Here is a 24,448-nt window from a genome sequence, read left to right on the forward strand (position 1 = left end):
GGGTGAAGCACTTCCATGAACGTTGAATTGCGATGCTCATACATTTATTTAAGCGAGCATTCCGTTCGGTCGCGAGATTTTTCCGGTCTTCGTTTGTATTTTCCCATCGCTACTGCAACACATCCAGACGCAAATCGAATGGAAAATATGTCACCCTTGCAGCAAGCAAAAGCAGCATACAGTAGCATAACTTGAGGCAAAACCGAAGAGAAAAGCAACCATCTACACAAAAGCTATTGTTTTCTCCGCTTCGTTTCTCATTTCGGTAACGAGTTGAGAACGGAAAGCAAACCAACAAAGCTGCAAACCAGGAAAGAAGAAAAGTGCATCTTTTGAACAACGAAAACGAAAATGTTTCGCCCAACCAACGTCCTTAAAGTAGGTTGGCAGCAGCAGAAACGACGGAAGCGCCCGCCACGATTCTCATCTCATGTTTGCAATTTAAATAAATTACTAGTAAAAATATGCCGCCAGGGAAGAAAATAAAATAAAGAAACATGGTAGTTTCTTGTAGTGATTTTTTTTTCACCACTCCTTTATTCCATATTATAACAATATCCCTTCCATGGGACCAGAATAAATTCGACCATTAATTGAATGCGTTCCGGGCCAGGTTCGTTGGGGAATGCAAGAAAAATCCGCGAGGGAATCAATTCGAACTGAGGATCAACAATACACGATCAATATCCTCCACCCACCCCCTCTCCCAATGGGTCAGGTTTTGCATTCGATTTTTCCTTCCCAATTTTCTTGGGGTCTTGTTTTGTTCTTCGAGGTTCGTTAGCAAACCGTGCCTTATTCCTTCATTTTGGCCGAATAAGGAGAGCTACCGAAAAATAAGCACAAACACACACAACAGGAAAAAAAGCAAGACAACAATGATCAGACGGCAAGCATCCGATCGAGATCTCGATCGTGGAAAAGGGAACCATCGGGATGGGGAAATAAAAATGCGAGCATAACTTTGCGCTCAAAACCTTCGACGATGTGATGCTGCGTCTTTGCGAAGTCCCTTCTGCTGCCCTTTGGAATGTTTTGGTAGGGTTTTTCAAACACACACACGCACACATGCGTTGTTGGTTGCTTCCCATGTTTGAATGGGGCTATTGTTTTCCCAGCTCTTGCGGCGGTGACAAGCTTTCGGTGCGCTGGCAAAGCATAAAGAAGCATGATTTATGCGCCTCGTTGGCATAATTTGTGGGCTTTGTTTTATGCTCTGGCTGTTCGTGAACAAGACGTCTATAAGGCAAGGATCGCATTGTTTTGCGGCCCCTGGTCTTTTGCCCGCGGTTCAAGATAAGATTTCCTGTTGTAATTTCGAATATTATTATTTTCGTGTTGAAATAGTATCATGTACAATCACTTCTTAGTATATAAAATGAACAAACCATATCCTCTTTTAACTTGTCGAGAAGTATCTTAAAGAAAACAATTTAATATCATATTCAAATTTACCGAAAAAGTTAACTGAAAGAAATTATATTCCGAAATATGGTATATGTAACGAATGTAAAGATCTCCATCTGATAGATATGATATGAAGATATTCAACCTCCCAAACATACATGCAGATAAGATGATTTATAAAAAAAACACTAAAAACACGTGGATTTAATAAAAAAACGGACCCATTCTTTCCATTGTCATGAACGGCGGAAGTTCCTCCAATCGCCGAACGAAAAGGATGGTCTTCTATCGGGACATCTTCAAACGAATGCCGCGCACGAATCTCTTTTTAATCCATTTTGCCTACATAAGTTTTGTTTTTTTCCTTGACAAACGAACAACCCCGGCTCGGATGACAAAAGGCGTCCCGACATCCCCAAAACAAGTTCCAGCAACGATCAACTCGAGCGGATGGAACAGAACGTTAAAAATCTCACACCTTTCCAGACGATCCAAAATATGTAGTCCCAAAGAATTGACTGCTAATTCGGTGGTACACAGCTGATGACAATGAAGGAAGTACAGAAAACCATTTACCACATGTGCACACACAATCAAAAACGGCGCAATGAATTATGAAAAGCGTTGCAGCAAGCCATTCTTAAACGCACCAAAATCGGCCGGATATGCAACTGGAGAGTAAAATAATGGTGCTCGGAAAAAGCGTGTGAAATTTCACGGTTTGTGGACGTTTTTCAAACGCCGTAACATGATACTGTGCGAGATGCGAGAGGTTTTCCATTGAGTTGCATCCTTTCGAATGTGTCCTGAAGCAGACGCTGATTTTGTATTGCACGCGTAAAGACGATAAATGGATTGCAAGACAATACACAAAGAGAAACCTACCCAGGAACAGTATTGCAAGAAAAAGAAAAAGTGAAACCCAATGAAAAGTAAACAATTTTAAGACCTTCCTGATATGAACTTAATCAAAAGCCCTACTAAAGATTAAAATTAATGTCGTGAAACATATCTGTCGCTCGTGGTTTTGCCTCCCGATACTAATCGTCAATCAAAAGTGCTCCATCATTTCAGGCCAACTGGAAACCAATCCTTCACGCACACCGGATGTCGAAGCAGTTCAAGCCCGAAAGTTATCGAATCGAGCCTAAACCACTGCCGTCATTGTGTCGATCGATCGTCATATAAATTATTAATTGCCTGGCCGAAAGCCCCTGCTCCGGTTTCCACTCGGATGCCGTCCTACCCGAGCGGTAGCCTAATCAAATTGTATCGACGATAAATCAATCGACTAGCTCTCCGACCGGCTTGGTGGAACGCTTTTCCGTGGCAGGAACGCTGGCTGGAAGCTGGTGTGGGCAGTGGTAGTGGTGTCTGATATCTTATCGCGTCACATGAGGCGAATGGCGAGGAGGAGCGGTCGCGGTAATGGATAGGGTGTCGTTGATTTACAATCACCTTCCAACCGTTGGTATGAAAGTCATGGAAGTAGAATGCGCCCCATGTTTGGGGCTCCACACGACCATTTGCGGTTGTTGGCCCCAGTTTACCCCCAACAACAATATGGCCCTTCGTTTTCCCCCTATTGGCATATCAAACAACATTGTTGCTCCAACACCAATACGAATAATAAGAAACATAATACAAAGTAAAAGTAATAGGTGGAAATAAAAATTAACTTAACAAAATTAAACATTTCATGAACATATAGAAACTAGGGGCAAAATGCACCTTAACTAGGTTTTACGGTAAAATGAACAAGCCTAAAATGAAACGGGTAAACTGTTTTGCCTATTTCTATTTTCTTAGCTTTTTTCTTCAAATAAATATTCCAGTTAAAATATCTAGTTCTTTAGTTTTAGGGTATTTTCTATATACTTTTAACTTTTATTGCTGGAAGAAATAATACCTATCGTTGAAATCAGATCAGAAATCTAAAGATTCCCTGTTGATTGCTTATTTTTAGAAGCGGTAAAAAAACTACTTTCACTATATCGTTCTGATAAGAGAAAATTGATAAACACGAAGAGATGATTTATAGAATATGTTGATTAAGTTTGTTTCATTTAGTAGCTCATCCGTATTGCCCCACTCTTCCCTACATTTTTTAATAGAATGAATTGATACCCATCGATGCAAACTGTATTGTGCTGTTTGATTAAATTATCTAAACAGTGATGTATTCTATCTGCCAGAATGTTATCTTCCTTCGAAGAAGGTCAACTCGGGAGGGTTCTGCCAAGCAAAAAGCAAACAAATGCCACGAAAGCTACCGTGTTGATGATGTTGCGGAGAAGACGGTTCTAGGCGAACGGATGCTTGATTGATCCTAATTAAGATAACTCACCGAAGAAATGAGTGTTGGCGGGCAGAGTTTGTAAAAGAGCCGCGCGCGAGAAACCCCGCGCAAAAGTAGCTGTCAACTCTTGGAGTCCTTCTGAAGTTGGACGATACACTGGGACCTGGCGGGTATCAAACGGAGTGTATCGAGAAACGACAACGCAGGGAAACTCACACCGACACGGCTTCTGTGGCTGATGTCGTGTGCTGATTGCCATTGTTGCTCCGTCGGCTGTTGACAGCCTATCAATCAAAAACTGTGGCGCGGTACTTCGACTAGATTGACTCTGGACATATATCTCTAGCACCCGGCGCATACCCCCGGTATCGATCGAGCGTCTCCAGTGCGGCTACACTCGAGCGTCGAGTGTCATGTCGGTGTGCAGGGCAGTGGCAGACTCGAACGACGATGAGTCGATATCTGAAATAACCAGTAGTAAATTGGGCTCTTATCAGTGCCGGCAGGCGGCAGAAGCAGCTAGCAAGGGGCTGTCGCCAAGAACTCACTCAATGTCAGAGAGCGCCGATGCAAAACATCGCGATGTTGAGCGATGGTTTTGATGGATCGATCGGCTTCCGCGTAACATTTAACAGAAGAATGGCAGTGGCAGTTCTAGGAGTTCTAGTTTAAACTACTCAATGGCCGATTGAAATAAATTAATGACATTTTTCCACCCAATGCCTATCATTTTCGACCATGGGGCCCGAATTTAAACGACATCTAACGATCGTCCAACCGAAAACATCGTTCACCATCAATTTACGGCCGCAGATAAGTAGCCATGGAAACCGATGCACGCTTCGGTGGGTTTCAACTTGCCTCCTACTTCGCGTCCTGTCACATACAACTAAAATTAGAAGATTTACAGCTCCACTGCGCGGAAACTAACGAGCATAACTAATGAGTGCACCCGACTGTAGAACGCGTCGATTGACGCGCTCTTTTTGATTAGTTGAAGCGATGCTAGTTATTGATGCACCGGCAGGAGAAGGAAAGGGACAAGAAGTGTGACTATCTGGCGTTAAACTTTTGAAGATGATTCTCATTAGGCGGATGTGCATCGAACCGCGCTTTGGAGTTTTTCGGGGTTTCGAGATCATTAAATTTATTAACGACATGCCAGTTGCACAGGTATGAATTAATAAATAAATCAGTTTTATCACATTTTTTTGTTTATCTTTTTGATTCCTATATGAGTTTAGATTATTCGATTGTAGTATTCACTATTTATATTATTATATGTTTTCTTTATCCAAATCCTTTGTTTTAGAACATGAGTTTCATATAAATACAAGCATTATATCAACTGTTGTTTTCTTCTGAATGGGGCAACGTTACTGATCAAAGACTGTGTTGTGAAAAAAAGCGCTTGAACTATCATATATGAAACAAGAGTGTATTACTTCGGATATTAATTCGTGGATAATCAGGAAGTTTTATGTACTTTTCCAAGATTTACATTGCCGAACCATTTTTAACTCTCTCTCTGCCACTCTCTGTTTGCAAAATGTTATCCAAAGAATTACATAGTTTTGTCTATTTCATCTGGGTCTTGGATACTGCATATTCCCCATCAGTTAAGAGAAACGCATTTTGCATTACAAAAATAAATCTTCTTTAGGAAGAAGTAGTCTTCTAAAACTAGGAGTAAAACTCAAATTGATTTTCATTTGAAAAGCGCTATATAGTTACTTTATAGCATCACAATACCATATTCAACGTTATGCAAATTTCTCGACCATCACTGTACCTTTACATATTCCGAAACCTACCCGCTGCATATATGAATGTCATTACGCACATTTTTCTCCAGCCCATAAAAACACTAACCTCAAAGGAACGCAGCGGAGGACTCGCGGTTCATTTGTGTTTCCCTGTTTCCACCCCTCCCTCGACCTCCCCGAGCCCCACCGATATCGGCCGAGAAAAACATGGCAACTGCATCCGCGCCATTTACGGCCCACACCACCCCGACCTGTCGACACCGCGTGTCACTTCGACGTCGTGATTTTATGTTATGCACCCTGCAGCCCTTCTCACAACCCTCTCGCCAGCCCTGCACCACCCACGGGTATTCCACAAAAGGCATGGACAACATTGGCATACCTGCGATCCTGTCGAATGCTCCACGACCGGAGTTGCCTCGCGTCGGAACAAGCACAACGCTACGAAAGGATAATGATTTGGCGAATGATCGATCGTTTGCGATTCGATCTCTCGCGATCTCGGCAAATAATACCGGGCCGAAAGGAAGGGCATGGAGAGGATAAAAAAGGGAAAAGATTGGACACCGCTATTGTTTCGCGGTGCCATGTTGGTTCAACGCAACCATGACAGAGGGAGTGGTGGGAGGATCGTGCAAAACCGTAGGTGAAATATGTGCTCTTGTGCCCGCCGTGACCTCGATCGTCGGCAGGGGCTGAAGGGCTTCGGCGAACAAGGGATAAAGCGAGTGAATGGGAAAGAGACCATCATTCATAAACGGAAGAGGAAACATGCAGGCTCTCGAATATCCGGACGAAGAGCCGTGGTGGAGCAGTGGGGTGTAAAAGTGTTGATCGAATAAGGCACATTTCTTGTGCTTGCTTTGCACTTTCCTTGCCATATTGCGGCAGCCACGAGGGTGCATTTTCATTTCGATCGAAACGTGGGCCAAAAGGGCTCGGACGCTGCACACATTCATAACAACGATAATTCGCTCCTCGTTCCCGAATTGATTTATTTCCTATTATTACGAGCGCGAAACTTCCTGCCCGGCTCGAAGACGCGAAGCACATTCCCGTCCTCCCGAGTCATCGCTGCACGATGCCTTTCTTCTCTCTTTCTTCCCCTCACGCGCCTATTAAAAAGTTGCCTCAAGTAAACGAGAAATAATGGAAGGCCTGCCCGAAGACGTTCGCAAGCATAAATAATACCTACTCAAACGAGTGGATTGTGCTGAGTGGTTGGAAAACTATTTACCATCAACGAGTACAACAACGGGGGGGGGGAGGTGAAAAGCGATCCACCTCCCAAGGGAAAGCTCGGGTGTGAAGTGCATCGGATGCAACATCCCCCGAACGGAAGCATGGAAATACGATTCGCTTTGCCACCTACCAGCATCATCATCATCATCATCGTCGCCATCATCAGCAGCAACAGCATGATCGGTCTCATGCGCTGCGCAGCCATTCCATCGAACCGGTTTCGTTCGATAGCTCGTTGGCCAGTTTTCATTCCCTTTTTTTTGCGGAACACTCCGGGCGTTGGTTGGCGATCCCTCGTTGGGCTCGTTTAGAGTATGGAGACTATTTCCTTTATATATTTGCTTTATCTGCGGGCATTTCGCTTCACGCTCGTTTATCGCGCGAAAGCAATCACACATGCACCTTTTCCAGGGAATGCATGCGCTATCAACGGCTTGCGATCGCAAGATCGATGGGGTTGACTGTTTTTGCACGTTCCTTGACCCGTTGCCCCGGGGCATAAATCGATTGTTGGGACTTTCAGGAGTTGACTTGGGAGTGAAGTTGATCGGTCGTAACGTCTTCGCTAACTTTGTTAGTCTTCTTGAATGTGAAAGCTGAGTTTTACACACGCTTCCGGGGAAAACATTCAGACATTCGAACACTAAATAAATAGTTGAACTGATCCGCTCAAAAACAATTAATTAATATAAAAATAATCGAATAGGGCAATTCAATTTATACATATTTCTCCCATTCAGTCATCTTTTATCTTCCTTAGGATATAATTTCAAGCCTTCAAAACATATTCCATATTTTTAAATAAACTAAGCTAATTTGATAAAGGAATTATACTCATGAATAGAAGTCAGACCTTAATTTCAGTAATTAGCGTAATCTAAATTTATGTTTTTTAAAGTTTCTATTGTTTTTCAAGAACAAAAGTTGGTAACTAAGATTTTACTAAACAGCCGGAACAGAGAAGACCAGAAGATTAAAAATAGAGAAGAACCGTTAATGAGACAAACCTAAAAGTCACACTAAAAAAAACTAGCAACAACAAGTGTAAGCAATTAATCCACCGTTTACCATTCCGCTTCTTGACGGGGAAAAGTTAAACACTCTCGGAAACTATTCAGCGCATGGGGCAAATATTATTCTAACCAACCCCGGAACCTCGTTTACCCAAACGCACCGAAACCAGGCGACAATATTTGCTGGTACACCGTTTGAAATTATCCACCCCTGTTGCGGGTCCCGCTGAAGTCTTATCGGATGCACCGAATGGTTGTTGCCTTCCCGAAGAATAATATTTAGATTTCATCCCAAAACAACAGCCCGAAGAAAATGAGTGCAATTACTACTACGCGGGTTTGTATTTTAATAGGAAGCCACGCCGGGCAGCCCCGCGGATTCTAATCCGAGTAAATTAATCCCAACCAACCAAGAGAGTAAACAATTGCGCCCCAGCCGAGGCGACAACGGTGCAACAAAGTGGCCAGAAGGAAAAAAAAGGGTCGACTTGCTGGGGCAAGCATCAAATTAGGAGATAAGGAGAGGAAGAAAAAAAACAGACGTTCAAGAAACACACGCGGATCGCTCGAGATGTCAAACGAACATATTGCGCGCGTTTGTGTCAACATGCACGCACACACACTGTGGGGGTAGCTGGTGGACATTTTGGTGGCGGCATCGACACGAAACACTTCATTCGCCCGCCCGCCAGAGATAAACGCAACGTAAACATATACACTCGCGGTGTCCCCGATGCCGTCGCCGGCAAACGAACTATCAAAACAACCGACCGGGTGTCAGTGATCGGCGAGAGATAGTGGCGTGACATCTTCGCATCCGACGAGGCGGGGCAGAATGTCATAATATGTCGCCCCGAGGCAAAGCCAAGGCGGCGGCGTGAGGCCATCACCCGTTTGTTGGGACCGTTTGACTGCTCGCTGGGGAAAGGATGGGGCGTTTATCGCAAGAACAACATCGGCCGCCGAAACCAGGCGCGAGACAGATACGGTGAATATCCAAACTGTGCGGTGCGTTATGGAAAAAGATGGAGGGGGTTCGTTCAGTGACCGAATAATCAAATTGTGACGTCGGTTGGGAGACACAAGTGGGAGCACCCTTCGAAGGGCACTGTTTATCCAACATTCGGTGACCGTTTGGCAAATATTTGGTCGTTGATAAAAAAGAAGGAAGCGGTACGAACCGTTCCATAAACCCGGTGCACTCGAACGCAAACTGTAACTTTCGCTTCCTGAACGGCACGTTGTACGAACGAGGCATATGTACGGCAAATCAGATGACGATGCCGTTGACTTCTAAGCCCGGATTGCCGACCACACTGAGGCGGTGTCATAAACGGAAGGCAATGTGACTACCAAGCAGATACAACAAACCGCGCAACGGAAACTGAAGCTGCCACGGAGCGGTAGGGTGGCTTAGGAAGTGGTAACCTCGTAAAGTTTTCCCTTAAAAACAACACGGACGGTCGGGTCGGGTAGTTAAACTTACCGAAAAGTTCGTCCGCATCGACCAGACGCGCCACGAGCACGATGACGGTGAGCAGCGCCGGAATGCCCCAGGCCGCCAGCTGGAACAGTGTGTCGTGCGACGAGTCCGGCTTCTCCGCGTGCAGATCGGACGGCGAGCCGAGCTCGGCATTGAGCTGCCGACGGACCGCTTTACTCCAACGCAGGCACAAGATCATCCACCTGTGAAGGAAACACATCGAAGAAAACGTTATTAGTATTTTACTAAAAAAAATTTTTTCTGGAAATAACCCAACCCTAGATCTATAAGGAAATTTTATTTGAACTGTTAAACGATAATTGATTAATGTGTGTGTTTTTTTTTCTCTTTTGTCCAAACCACTTTCGATCGTCCGCCCACTGTGCGAAATGGTCCACGGAGCCAAAACACGAAAACCGGAAACATAATGCAGAAAAACCGGTAGCCAGTCGTGCGCCCATAGTAATAGCTCACACACACACAAACACAAGCACAACGAGCGAAGCTCAACCAATCGCCCCAACGGGAGGAAAAAAATCTAATTAGTTAAGTCTATTTTTACATGCAACATTTACCGTGCCTGATTAGATAAACGGCCTCAACGGTTCGGGTCCGGCCGGGGGAATTTTCGGGCCGGAAGAAAATTTGCACACCCTCGACCAGGGAAGTGAACGAGGGTGCTGTAGCATGTAGAAGATTGGCCGGCCGTATAATAAGTGCGCGGCGGGATTTACGGGACTCTCACGCGATCTCACGTCTTGGTTTTGTGCTTTAATTTTATTCCTTTTTTGGTCCAGCACGATCGTGTTTGCAATCGTTTGTCATTAGCTTTTCTCGTTCGCTTCCTTTCCCGCTAGTCGTGGTGTGTGGGGCGTGGTGGTGTGTGGGGCACAAGACAACAAACATCATCACCTGCGGGTCCAGGTTCGCGATTTTGCCCGCCGTTGCGTGCGCGTTGGAAGCGGGAGGATTTAATTAAAATACGCAAGATAAACGGTGCGATTAACGACGCGCCACACGGATTATGACAGCCGATGACGATTCACGGTGTTGTTTCGCGTGTGGCGTTTTGTGGCACTGCCTTTCGAGGGCAGGTTTCGGTGCAAAAGAGAAACCACAAATTTATCGTCAGTTGCTTTCATATAATTACCAACCATTGTGGCAAGAGTGGTTTCTTGCCATGCCTCAAAAACAAAACAAACAAGTTTCATTTACAAAACGTTATACTCATCACCTATCATTGGAAAATCTCATTTCCCTAAAATCTCTTCCCATAAAAGGTGATCTATACGGCGCATACTATACAACCGAAGAAAAACGATCGACCCACCCGAAAAGGGGAAGAATAAGGTAATCGAAATAAATCACTCGATGATTAAACATTCTTCTAGATCGTGTGTTCCGGGGCGGGGAAAAGGGGCAAAGCACAACGCCTTCCTTTACCTTTGCTGGAAAATCCCTCCCTCCGACCAGCGAGCCGTGGGTTTCCTTTTTTCACCTCATTTTCGGTGAGAATTATGGGGCCTTTTCCACAGTAACATCGTGCCGCCCAGAACCCATCTGTCCAATCATCTCCCTTCCACCACCCGGTTTTAAACCACTGTTTGGTTGATTGGTTTGCTTATAAATTATTGCCCGCACTCCGCACTACTTCCCACCGTGCATGAAACCGTCTACCTCTCGCCTCGCAGCCGGACTTCCAAAGGTCATTATTTACGGGCTGATTAATTTTGTAACCACAAACGCTGTGTGCCGGCCGCCGGGAAAGCTAAAATAAATTTTCATTTCAGCAAAGCCTGCTTTGTCGGCCGTTTGTTTTTCTTCCTTCTTCTCCTCCTCCTCCGTAAGTGATGTGTCAATCGAAACCGTTACCCCCAAAAGACATGCTGGTTTCACCCCCACTCGATCCGAACCGAGCCGCGTAAACTGAACGCCATTTCCGCCATGTAATTAAGTGGCCGCGACACGATCGAATCGATTTTTAATTGGAAAATATGGTCCAACCATTTGGGGTTTGGCATTCGGGTGAGTTCACAATCCAAGCCGGGTACCTCCTTCACCGGAGTATTTTATTGGAAAATTCCCATTCCAAATCGTTCCTCTGGGCGAAGTTATGATCACACATTCATTTACCTTTCCCACTGGGCAGGAAATCCTCAACCCTGGCAGTCGTTCAATCCCAGCTTGACCCGTTTGTCGGCGACGGAGGATGATGATTCGGCAAGAAACCGAAAGGTGGTGACCTGTTTCACGGACGATCGTAAAGTTAATCAAACAAACTAAATTTGTGATACCGACAAGGCATTCGATAGTTGTTCCCTGGCGTTCGTGAGATAGATTAAACGGATAAAGCGGACCGTTTAAAGTCTCAATGGAAATGTAACCAAGCTCTGCTATGCCTTTTTGATTTGATAAATACATCTGATCCGCACAAAAGTTGATGACGAAACGCTGCTTTGTTTGGTGGAAAGAAAGGCACACAGTCCTTTGAAAAGGTGATGGGATAAAGAAGAACTGTTTGTATCTGAAACACGTCCGCAAGAGATCGAAACCGACTGACCTTAGGAGCTGAGAAAACTCAATTTTGACAGATCTTTTTACGGCGCTGGAAAGCGAGATCGGAAAGCGATTAGAAGCGACCGAGCCGGCGAAGCGACCGACATCGATCGACGCGATACGCGCAAACCTCAACCTCCAAAACCGACAGGCCATCGGATCGGAAAGAAACCAGATTGAAATGATAAATGACCGCGTGTTGTTGGTCGTGCTGCTTTCATCGGCAACGTTGGGAAGGAGCTAGACTCTGGACGTCATATCTATGCCGGTGGGGGAAACACTCTGGTACGTTCGTTTGTCAAAGTCGAACGAAATGATTAATACTCGCGAAGTTATTTAACATGTTTTGGTGCGAACGCTCGGTATGCACAAATAAGCACCAACATAGGATAGCTTAAGAAGAAGCTGCAGAACGGTCGAAGACGCCCGTCAGAACTAGCCCGGTATCGAATGGCGTGTGTGAGCAAGATCAAGATATTTTGGATTTACTTTCATGTGTTCGTGAGGCCTAGAGTCCAACATTTTGTGTTTCCATTTCCATCCACTCGAAATGTGCCTCAGGCGCTCATCCCGGACCGACGGACAACTACGAGAGGGTCAATTAACCTTCCTCGCGTGGTCAAGCCGTTTAGTTTCGTGACCGTGTGTCCGCTTCTCCCCTCGCTCGCATATCCGGTTGTTCGTTGCAAACCCCAACCATTTAGGAGTTTTGTTATTTTTTTTTCGGTGAGGTCCTCGATGACGAGACATCATTTATCAACGAGGTTGATTGGTTTGAAGTGCCTCGCGATGACGGGCCCCAAAGCCACTTCACCACAGCAGACCACTGGAGCCACTTGGCACATTTGAACAAGAATTATCGACGAGACTGCGTCCGTTGAAGTTTGCTGCATAAGAGGTTTCCAACAGGCTACTCCAATGGATTGGCTCCAAGAGTTGCGGCCGCAGTCACAGAGAGAAAGGCGACACTTGTTGAGGTTGAAAACTCAAAAGACCTGTAAAGTTGTACCTCCAACACCTTCGGACACTATCTCGCCAGAGTTACATGCGGCCTGAGGGGTCAACTTCTATACCACCTCCTATTACCCTCCCGTCCGTTGCTGATGTTACAATGCCCTCGAATGTCGTAGTGGTTAGGCCGGTTTTCAGAGACCCGAGACGCCGAAAATAGCCATTGCCGTATATCTCGGTTGGTCGGCTGTCAAAGATGACAAATTGTGCTGGCTGATAAAGTAGAAAATTAAATTCTCCCAGCACACACGCTCTGCCTTTTGCCTGCGTCTTGTGTCGGGCGACTTGTTTTGTTCATATTTTTGCTGTTGTTTTACGCCTTGGACGGGCTTCCGAACTCCATGGAGCAGTGTTCTTCCTCGAGTTCTTTTTGACGACTCTAGCGCGGTTTGAGCGGTTTCGACTCGATCGAAAAACAGATCACCAAGACTCGGCAATTCTATACCAGATCCATTTTATTTTCACGCCATCGCGACTTTAGTTTTGGAATGGCTACGCTGGCCATTATTAAGTTATTTCATAAGCAAGATTAGTGCCCATGCCAGGCCACTATGAAACCATAATCTCACCAGTCCCCCGTCGGACGGGGTTTTGATAACGTTGGCACGATTTTGTTGACGCCCGATAGATTTGTTATTCGAGCGCTTTCTGGATCACGTATAGGAACGGGATTAGAATGGTAAAGCGGCCTACCGACCAGACGCCCAGCTGTCAGCTTAAGATGTCAACATCGGTAGAGCTCGGACGGGGGGTATCAGGATCACGTGTATCTCCGCTGGATAACATTCGGAGGTAATATCCTAAAAATGAATACATTCCACTGGAAGGCAATAAAAGCAGCAGTGCCTAACTGTCAAACTAGTTTGAACGGGATTTTAATCAACCCAAATTCGCCTTACTAGCCATTCCAGGCCCCCGCCGAACGAGTGTCCATTTCTCAATTCCAGCCACCTCCCATCGATTCGCAGAGCGGCAAAACGTGAAGAAAGCTCCAACCGATCAGATATTGGGTGCTCGTTAACGGCAGGAAAGTGAGACACGTTTGGCAGACCGCAAACCTCGGCCAAAGATTTTGGCAAATCTTAACGCTGCCCCTGTAGTGTTAAGTAGATGCGTAAACTTTACGACCCTATCTAGGCCCCGCGTCTAGCGGACTGCAATAAAACTGGAAACCCGAGTGGAAAGCCGGCGAACCGATCATTAGGGTCTCTCGACGATCCGCGAGGAAAAAGATCGATAGAGACGAACGTGCGGTCATTTATTCTCACAACCAATCAATCGACTGCGCCAAGCGGTGCATCATTCGATCGTTCGCGGATCGAGCGTTACCTTGGCGTGTCTTGAGGCTTGTTACGTTTTTCTAAATTGGATCGGGCTTGGTTTCGTCCCCTCGCGGGCATCGCTGTTGGACTTTTTATTATCGAGCAGAAAAAAGATATGGAATAAACTACAGCCCAAGGGGATTTGAAATGTTTATTGATTTCCTCTCCTTTTTTCCTGCTTTTTGGAGCGTCGGCCAAAGGAAGCGAAAAGAAGCTCCACGTATCAACCCATTTCTATCGCTCGATCGGAACCCAACATTCAATCAGACGTTAGGTGGACTTTCCGGTGGTTCGCTCGCGGGCACGAAAAACTCCAGCTGCTGGTTGGATCGCCCCAAAAAACGCTTTAGACCCCTAGCTCCTACCATCCCCTCACGCCCACTTCAAATCGTTCAAAATCTTAATCGCTTTATTTTGTAGATTTTATTCCGCATTTATTTTTATTAATTAAAATTTATGACCCCATCGTGGATCAATTTATAGCGACCACGGGGTTTTCTTATTCTCTTCCTCTGGCGTTAGGGGAGTCAGGGCGACCAACTCCTCAGGGGTCGGGGGATGCGGAAACGATCGATTTCGAATTGGTTTTTGAATACATTCCCCTCCTCTCGTTCGGGGCTCGTTTCGGTGTGTGACGGAGACCGTGCGGCCATCGCTAATCCACCATCAACCGCACCATTTTATGATGATTCTATCGACGGTCTTCTTGGTTCTCCTTGGGGAAGGGTTTTGAAGGAGCTGGCAGCGGACAGGAGAAAAACAAGACATTCGGGGAGCCATCTGAAGAGACTCGGCCCGGTCTGTGTAGGATGGAAATTATTGCTGTCATTTTCGGAGTGCCTCGAAGACTCCTCGAGAACTCCCCACTCGAACGGTGAAAAGCTGTCAAAATATTCCGTTTCGCTGTGCTGATCTTATCCCCGGCCGGGGGTTGACGACGACGACGGCGATCACAAAGGCGTTCCGAGAACGAGCTGTGGTTAGTGTTGCCTTTCGATGGTTTATAATGTCAAACTTTTGCCAAGAAAACTACTCTTCCCACTTGTAGCCACGTGCAACTTTGAACAGCGAAAAGGGTCAATAAAAAGTAAAATAGGAACCGCGGGACGATCGTTAGCGTCGTTCAAACGCTGCGGGGAACTCCTTTGCCGTAGGCTCACAGTCCCCAAAATGGACACTTTCCAGCGAAGCGCTTTCACGCCCGATTGAAATGGGTTCAAGTGTTGATCTGCCCCGGCAATACGATTGCGGAGAGTTCGATCGGGGATGTAAATCGTAAACAGCACGCTCTCGACCCACGAGCTCAACCTCGGACTCGAACTCCAACAATGGAGTCGGAGGGTTTCCCGCTGTGCAAACCGAACGCACCAAACGAACGAGCTCGAAATTATCATATACGCGAAGGAATAATTTTCCTATAAAAAGGTAACCGCCACCTTCTCCACCATCAGATCCCGTCAATCCCCCTCCCTCCGATCGATCGGGAAGAAAAGGCCACAAAGATGGCAACAAAAACAGGCCAACCGGTGCGCTGAAGACGGTTCTCGCCGGACGGATCGTGACTTGGGCCGGGAGTTGGGCTCGAAGGCGGCCTCGTTACCGGCACTGGAGCATCAGCAACGTAGCAGCATCTCGCTGGATACGGAGCGATGGGCGTTACCTGTTGATGTCTGTTGTTCGTTCCAGAATAATAATGGATGCCGTGCGCCGGCCATCTTGCGGCGCAGAGGAAGAAGAAAAGTCGATGCGGAAAAAAGCAAGAACCGATGATGCTGCTGCTGCTGCTGCCGTCGGAACTGGAATGTAATTATTCTCAACAAGCCTTTCGACATTTTGTCCTGCCCTTCGCCGTCCCCCTCGTTCCTCCAGGCAAGCGTTTCCACCGCCCAAGTCGACGGCCCAAGAGCTCGTGCTCGTGAGGGACCAAACCTTAACCACACTTTTACACGATGACTCCGTGTGCCCCCTTGCGTTCTCCTGCACCCTTCGGATTAAATTCCAAGGCGAGCTGCTTAGCGTGTCTGAAATCCAATCTGACACCCGAGGAAATTTCTACACTCCATTTGCTCTCCGGACCTTCCTTGCGCGTCCTTTCAGCGAAGACTTAAGGTTTGGGGAAGACAACAACCAGTACATGTATTTTGCTTCTTTGCCTCATTTTCTTCTACTCTGGCTGGGCTCACCTTGCGCAGTTTCAAAACACAGGGAAGGTGTTGGCGAAAAGCGCTTCGAAATCTCGCCCATAAAGATTACACGCCAAGCCGCGAATAAAATAAACCGAAAGTGGAAGACTCAACTGGTAAGAACCGCGTACGATACGGGGAATCTTCGATCAAAAGGGAATAAAGGGAGGGGGGGGGGGGGAGATACTTACTACAAGAAACAGAGACGAGCAAAATAAAAACGAATATCTAAAAACAACCACGAACACAAGCCCAGGAACGCTTTCTGACACATCTTTTCGAAAGTGTTAAAACCAACAACTGTCCGGGACTATTTCCACCTGGACCAATGTCGTTGCTTTTCTTCAGCAAAATCGCTGAGATCTGTTTCTTTATCACTATATGATCTTCATGCACTTTCTTCTCGTTTATTTATTTCTTTTGGTTAACCACTCCAGTTCAATTCCTCGCTCGTGCCCTTTCACACCTTTCAAGAATTCTACCCGGTAAGGAGGAACGAGCGTCGAAAGGGAATATTGAAGAAATCAAAACAGATACCGAACCGTGGAGTTTGCTGATACCAATCCACGTACTCCAAAAGCAAAGAAGAAAACATCCTTCACTGCCAATGAAATCATCACGATCGCACGGAACTGAAGCGGATTATTGACCAACGGACGAAGTCGCAGCTGCAAGGCCCCGAACTGTTGGATTGGATGCAATTTTCTGACCGACACAACGAGATCCGCCGTTTCCATTTGCATTCCACCTGAGAATGGTGGTAGAGAAATCGTTACGCGGATAATTTAGAGCTTTTGTCAGTTAGCCGTCGGATTGCGGAGGCCTGACGTCGGATTTGATGTCCAGTCTGGCATGTGGTTTGGACGCGGAATAATTCCGTCACATTCGTCCAGGGAGAAGTTTGCTTGCCGGTTCAAAGTGTTTCCAGAAAAGTAGCGCTCGGTTAGGTCGGATTATAATCCTCCTTAAAGCTTTAGATCAACCAAGTTGTGCAATTGAATGTATTATCTTTTTCTTTGAACGTTGACGGTAATTAGCATTAATGTATGCAAAAAGGATACACAGCTTGAATGATTCATTAGGCAAAAGAGAAGACTTTCGTGTGTAAATGTATCATCGCTAGAAACTTTGTCCACGAATAAAGCAATAAAAGTGCGGCTGATTTATTTCCAGGTGGTTAAATTAAAAAGCAATTTCAATAACCGATAGACACTGGGTAAAAAAAGGGCACCCGTCGTCAGTGATACAAAAGCCGTGGAAAATGGTCGACACTCGAACAACGGTCAACCGTGGAATCCATTTGGTGCGCGGTGAAAAATGGCCGTGTCGTTTCATTTTCTAGCAAGATGTAGAGGAAAAACGAAGGCAAACTATAGACGAAACGCCAAACGATGGTCGTGAAGCGCGGACCCAGACTCCAACCGATCGCTGATTGATTTACGACCAGTAAGGCCATTTCTAATGCAACAATCGCCGTTTGTACATTCACACACACACACTGGCCATAAATCGAACGATGCATTAAAAATGCATTAGTTCCCGTTCGCCTCGGGGTGTCCTGCTCCTTCTCGAAGAAGAAGATCTCGAGCATTGACGGCTCGGCTAAGACAAGGGGGTTGGGGTTGAAAGATCAATCAAATATGCAAATAAGCGTTATATTTCATTTGCAACGCATCGTTTCCTCGACTGTTTCCCTACCCTCCGGGTTGTGTCCATTAGGGGTTGTGTCCGATCGGAACGAGAGACGTGCCCCGTTCTTTGAGATACATTTGGACAATTTATTAGACCGCGCCGAGATTCACCATTTGATGGTTTGTTTATGCATCAGGGTGGAATATAGACAAGGCGACTGTTTAACTCGGGTGGGTGTGTTGTATGCGCGATTCTGCACACTACCCCCGACACCCCAGACGGTTTGTCAATTCCGAGGGATCTCGGAGGTTTTCGCAAAACCCGCCCGAGTTCCGTCACATCAATTCCCTTTCTTTTCATCTGCTACCGTGCTGTCAGCCGGCTTGTGAAAAAATGTCGAAAGCTAGATACCGTAACAAGAACCTTCAAGGAAACCGGCAACAAAAACATCGATCTTCCCAGCGACCTGCTTTTCCAGAAAACAATTCCCAACGAAAACCCCCTCCTAGAGATCTCTCTACGTCGTCTAATTGTTACTGTCTGTTTCTCGATCCCTTAGATTCACCTTAACAAGGGCAGGGAAGGGAAACAATAACAGCTCGTCCGGCAAAGAACGACTGAGAGAGAGTGTGTGAAGGAAGAGCAAGAAACGTACAAAACCCATCCGACAAGACGCAAAGGAACTGGGAAACGGGAGGCGAACACCAGAGCGAAAAAACACCGCCAACCATCAACCATCAACGATGTTCGATGGCGCGGCCATGTTTGGGTTGTCCGGTCTGGATATTTATGTTTTCCTCTCCTTCGGCTCGTTAGCCGCGTTTTGCCGTGTGTCGGCCTCAGCATTCCGCTCGCCCGCTTAAGTGGAGGGAAATATATTTCGAGCCCCAGGAGTCCTCGAAGGAAGCCGCTGGTGCAATACGAGCCATTGGCCCTTTTTTCTTTTCCGGGGAGGGAAAAAGAACCACAGCGGGGGAATCGGTCGGCGGGATCGGTATTTGCTGTCCATGTAGGAATTTCTTGCTCGTCCTTCCGTCTTCGGAGTTTTCGCCTTTTGAGCGGCAAGGAGCAAGCGATTTCGCCGAGCGCCGAAAATGGTTTCCTTCGAACTTTACCGAAATTTTATCTTATCTTTCCGTTTACGCGTGCGCACGTCGCCTTTCTTCGTTGTCCGGGATCGGGATGGGTTTTATTTTTTTTTTTTTTGTTTTTCTTGCGTTGCCCAAATGGGATCGATCCATTTTCGTTTGCTTCCTTTCCTGGGAAGGAGATCCTTTTTTGGCCGAAGTTATGCCCGAAGAAGAGAAATGCGTTTCCTATGCAGCCATTTTTTTTCGCATTCTAATGCTTTGCGTTGTGCGCTTGTCTTCATTGTTTCGCTTGCAAACTTGTTTCTTTATTTATTTTGCGTTGAAAAATGAAAAAAAAAACCCAAAGTCAAACCGCCCGCCAAAAACGCCCGCATGCTATTTGTTTTCCCTTCCACGAAAAACTCTCATCCCATCTTATGACACTTGGCGTGTGCATTGTTTGCACAAGGCGGTGAAAACAAATGTGCAAGCGTGCAAGGATAGAAGGAAGGAGTCGGAAATTTGCCTTCGAAAGCCGCTCCCGATGTCCTTAGCCGGGCTCAAGGCTTTCGGAGTATCCCAAAGAGCGGGCTTACGGATGGTTTTGCTTTCAACCTTCCGAAAAATGGTAAAGCATTGTTGATGACTCCTTTTTCCTTTTCTTTGATCCTTCCACTTTCAGTGTCCTCTCTCCGAGACCGCTTCCACCTGTCAAGTGTTATAATTAGCCATGATGGATTAGGGACATTGGGATGAGTTCCATTTGAAGTTTAAAGGAACGCCGTCCCGGTTGCGAGGTCGCTGAAATCGTTCACTTGTTTGTTTAAACGCCGCACTGGTCGGCGGGTTCGGCAAACCGTGCCGGCTTCTGCCCTTAATCCCGACAAATCATTCCAAAACCCAGGCGACACGGCTGGGTTCGTCAATCCGTAAACAACCTGGCGACAGAAGGTAAAAGAAAAGTTCTCTTCCGCAGCCTTTCCACCTAAGCACGGTTGCTCGGAGTCGCGGAGTCTTTTCGGAAGCCCCTTGTAATGGCCGGAACTTAAAACCGTAACTCCACTGGCGACACATGGGAATGGCTTCCCGACATGGAAGCCCCGTGGAATGGAAGCCACTTTCTGAACTCTTCGACCGAAGGTGTCAACCATGGCAAGGCACAGGCACGCCTCAAGCTGTCCGATGTCGGTTTGTGACAGGGTACGTGAAGGTTTATAACACTCCTCAAAGGAAAACTCCAATGGAACCGTCAGTCCGTTGGCCATGTGTTATTTAAAAGGATTACTACAAATTAGAACACGAACCAAATACGGCGAAGCCTAGGACTCGCCTCCAAAACACCGTTGGAATGACACACGAGAACACCTAGAGGCGCGATAAGACTGGGCAAACTGTTTTCGAGCTGAAGCCACAATGCAAAGCCCAACGGTGAAGCCCACCGTCACTTGCGATGTATGCCCTTGGCCTATCATTACCTCGACTTGAAACGAGAAGGGAACCTCAACACTCAACACCCAACCCAATGCAGGCGAAACGGTACCTGACAAATTTGTTCATCTCCTCCACCAATACGGAGGGTGCCAACGTGTCCCCAACGGTATTCCGGAGTCCTCAGGAGTTAAGGTAGACAACGAAAGCAGGGGAAAGACACTGAGAGGATCGGTAAATTTTTACACGTTAACAAGTCTGTACGTCCGCAGCTCGCCGATCGGGGACAAGGTCTGCTTGGGGAGGGAGGGTAAAAAAGAACTGCCGCTTGCTGGCGTTCAAGTTGCAAGTCTCTGAAACTCTATATAAAGCCTGCAACCAGAAGAATACGGTCCCAAAAGGGAACAAGAAGAGCACAATTGAAGAGTATGAAGTACGAGATGGGGGAAAGAAACTTGTAAAACCGCAAATCCATCCAATCGAAGGTGTGTGCCGGAGACCAAAGTGCGGCCTGTAGGACTGTCGAAGGGACCGTGCTCCGTGAGAGTAATATGATCTTGCCGCAACTCCTGACGCCGGCGAGTACCCGAGAGAAGTAGTCCGAGAGTTCGAGCCAGCGAAACGAAACACCGTAGGAAGCCAGGTAATACGCAGTAACGAAGCGTATGGTAGTAAATCTTGTCCATCCGATCGGCAGCCGTAACACCTAGGGTCGTATCTTTCACCACGACTGTTCCACTGGAGTTCCCCCCCCCGCACAGCAGGCCCCAGCATCCTCCTCTGTGCGGGAAATTTACAACCTTAGCACATTATTTCCAGCCAGTTTATGGAACCGAGGGAACCCGATGGGGGATTTTTGCGTTCGCTCATGCATAACGAGAGTCATCCGTCAAACTCTTGGTGCGCTCGTGGGTTCGGTGACTGGTAAACTTGGCCTTCCTGTGCCCCCATCCCCACCTCCATCCCCTCCCGAGAACTTCAAGGAGTAGCGTCGTGTAGACGAGGTGCAAGTTTTTGCGCTCCCAAACAGCAACGGACTGGACCGGTGTTGTCGATCAAGGCAATCATCATCGTCTCGCGCCTTTCAGCGGCATGTTCCCGACCAGGGAGCCGGTTATCGTGCCGGTGCTCGGTTATTTCTTCCACTTCACCTCCAGCACACACCCGAGGGCGCGGCTGTCTCCTGTACGAGGTGACGCGTTTGAGGGACTCGCGACGAGTGTCCCCATTCGGTAGCCGGTAGTTAGTTGCCGTCCCGCGTGTGCAATTAGCGATCGTCTGTTAGATGCTTATCGGTGTAGCATGACCGATGGCACTGCTACCTATCGAAAGACGTCCCAACTTGCTCTTCCACGTGGTTTTTTTTTATGTTCTTCAAAAACATTCAAAACCGCGAAACCTGAGCATGGGAGCGCCCGGTGATTGGTGATTAAAAATAGCGACCGGCGCAAGGAAACGAGCCCCGGGGTAACGGTTCCCTGGCGCTCGCTATGAGCTGGAACCACCATTTATTGCGCCCGCAATTGAAGTCCCCCCGTAGCGGCTGCGTACGCGAACCTTTTGGTGGACGGTGTTTTATGATCGTTGGAGCAACAAAATGATTGAAATTGTGGTGTGGTAAATGTTCAGCGCGAGCGGATCATACGGTGGCGGTCCTTTGATCGACCTCTAATGCTTTAAAAAACACACGCACTTCACCTACTACCGCACCCTACCAAGTTCTACCTCTTATATCTTAGTCCCTCCTGCATTGAACAAGCAACGATTAGGTTGTACACGATCGGTTGTAAAAACTTGTTACCTAAACAATTGCAGCCGTGGTCTCCGACACCTTATTTAATATGTTTTACCAGCACCCCGTTACGCTTGCGTGCACGGATAGGTTTGCGTAACTGCTTTCTTCCACCTTCCCGGACACTATTTATTCTTCGCAAACATTTCTGTTCGGAGTAGGAAAAATAATATATATCCGACTTCGAGGTGTGTCCCCAGCATCTTTTAAACACGGTCAACTGCCCGAAATGAACAAACTAAATGGAATACCTACACGTTTCACCTTTGGGAGAGCACCCGGATATAGAGGAGGTTAGGAACTGGTCTCCACTGCTGTTTGGAGAAGAAAGTGGATTTCGTTTTGGCCATGCGGTGGGAACATGGACACCGCACTTAATGGTGGGTCCTAAACCGGGTAAGGTACATATTTGCCCAATTACTCAAATATTGATCAGCAGCAGCGAACGCATCCGGTACGCGTTGGTAGGCCCTCGAACTCCGGTAGCACTCGGTCGGTCCTGGTCAGCCCTTTTCTGGCCAGCAATCAGGCCAGGTCACATAACGAGCAGGAACGAGGTACATACCAACGCCCCTTTCTGGGCACAACCGCGGCCCAAGAAATGGAGTACACCGAGTGGTGGCGACCGGCCATCGCCTTGTTTGTACAGAAATCGAATTGTACATCTATGTCAATAAGCCGACAAGGGGCGAGAGGTTGGCCGGCCAACGGTTCCGTCAACTGCAAGCAAAAGGTGAAACGAACTCCAAATAACCGCGGCACAAACAACCGCTTCCGAAGCTGTTAGCATGAGCAACGCCGGGGCCACGGTACAGCCTCTCTGGCCAGCCTCAACAAACAATAATATGCAGACTTCCAACGGACGAGGTGGACAAGGAAAGAGTAAGAAAATACAAGTGAAACAGAGACCGGGTGTAAGAGTGTGCACATGGTGGAGGAAAATGAGGTAAATAAGGGAAGGCTTTTCACGGGCAGCTTCCGCCACAACCCCCGGATCGCTGGAGCGGCGTGTCTCCCAGCAAAGATTTTCCCAACGGCACACAGGAACAAACAAACATATTACAAACTCCTCAGCTTCCATGGCGTTGGTAAAAGTGTCGAGAAATCTTCCCGACTGAAACCCGGTGCCCTCCGAGCAACGACGTGTGCGAGTATATTAAACAAATGTTGTCAGTGAGTGCACGATCTACACCGCGCCTCATCCCGAACCGGACACCGAAGGTCAGTAGAGGAGAGTGGGAGAGAGAGAGAGAGAGGGGGGGGGCGAAAAAAAATCCACCACTACCGCTATCTAATTATGATCGCAATGATTATGCTGGCCGCATGCAGCATCGTGTTACGCGGAAAGCCGATAATGATCGAGCACTCGAAGACGGCTCATCGGATCAAAGACAGAAAGTGGACCCAGCACACAATCACAGACACCCGGGTCAGTTAGTTTTAGTCATTGTTCCTGAAAGGTACAGTAACGGTCGAATTTGATCTACAGTAGCATTAAATAGAAATCAATAATTTATGCCGAGTGAGGAAATAAAGTAATTAGAATAGTTATTGCTCCTTATTTCAGCTACCAAATACACCAAAGCACTAAACAGCAGAATTTTATACAAATTCGTATTCGCTTGCATTATCTAATCCTGTCGATCTCTCGTATTGAACAAAAGGTATGATAATGAAATTAAATCATTGAGAATCGAATCTTGCATATCAAACAATTTAAAACGTGATTTTTTTTTTTCTAGAAAATTTGGTTGGTAATTATATAAAGCCTCCTCTTTTTTCGCAGAGGTCCAGAAACAAACTACCTCTAATGGCTCTATTTTATACTAATTTCTTCAAGAACAATCGAATCCAGTACCAGAATATAAAGTAAAAACATTAGATGTGAAGACATCTGACTTTATAGACCACAAGAGCCTTCTTCCGATAGTAAAAGCAAAACCGCCCGGTAATTTTTTTTTATAAACAAGTTAATTATCTACTTTGGAACAGACTAAATGATAAACCGTCACCCAAGATCAAATCGAGCACAAAACTCATGAGATCTAAAAGCATACAGATAAATGATATTTTGGGGTAGATCCAAAAGTTACATAAACTGCGTGGCTCGTTTCGGTAGTGGTCACGCACTGTAAACATGATCCATTACTCTATTTGATGTCGTGCGTCCATTCTGCGCAATCCCAAGCCCCAAGAGTACCGAGCGCACCACCGATGCCGATGGTTTCCCGAAAAGAAAAACCC

General features: G+C 46.7%; 1 protein-coding gene across 1 annotated transcript in view; it reads right to left on the reverse strand.

The window, feature by feature from the left end:
* The window catches only part of LOC131281255 (frizzled-4), a 37,540-nt gene that overhangs the window by 5,415 nt on the left and 7,677 nt on the right, over positions 1-24,448 (reverse strand). The window contains exon 2 of the mRNA XM_058310528.1: positions 9,214-9,413. Within this exon, the coding sequence (XP_058166511.1) occupies positions 9,214-9,413 (200 nt within the window). The remainder of the gene's footprint in view (positions 1-9,213; positions 9,414-24,448) is intronic.

The sequence above is a fragment of the Anopheles ziemanni genome, chromosome 2 (assembly GCF_943734765.1).
Source record: "Anopheles ziemanni chromosome 2, idAnoZiCoDA_A2_x.2, whole genome shotgun sequence".
NCBI lineage: Eukaryota > Metazoa > Arthropoda > Insecta > Diptera > Culicidae > Anopheles > Anopheles ziemanni.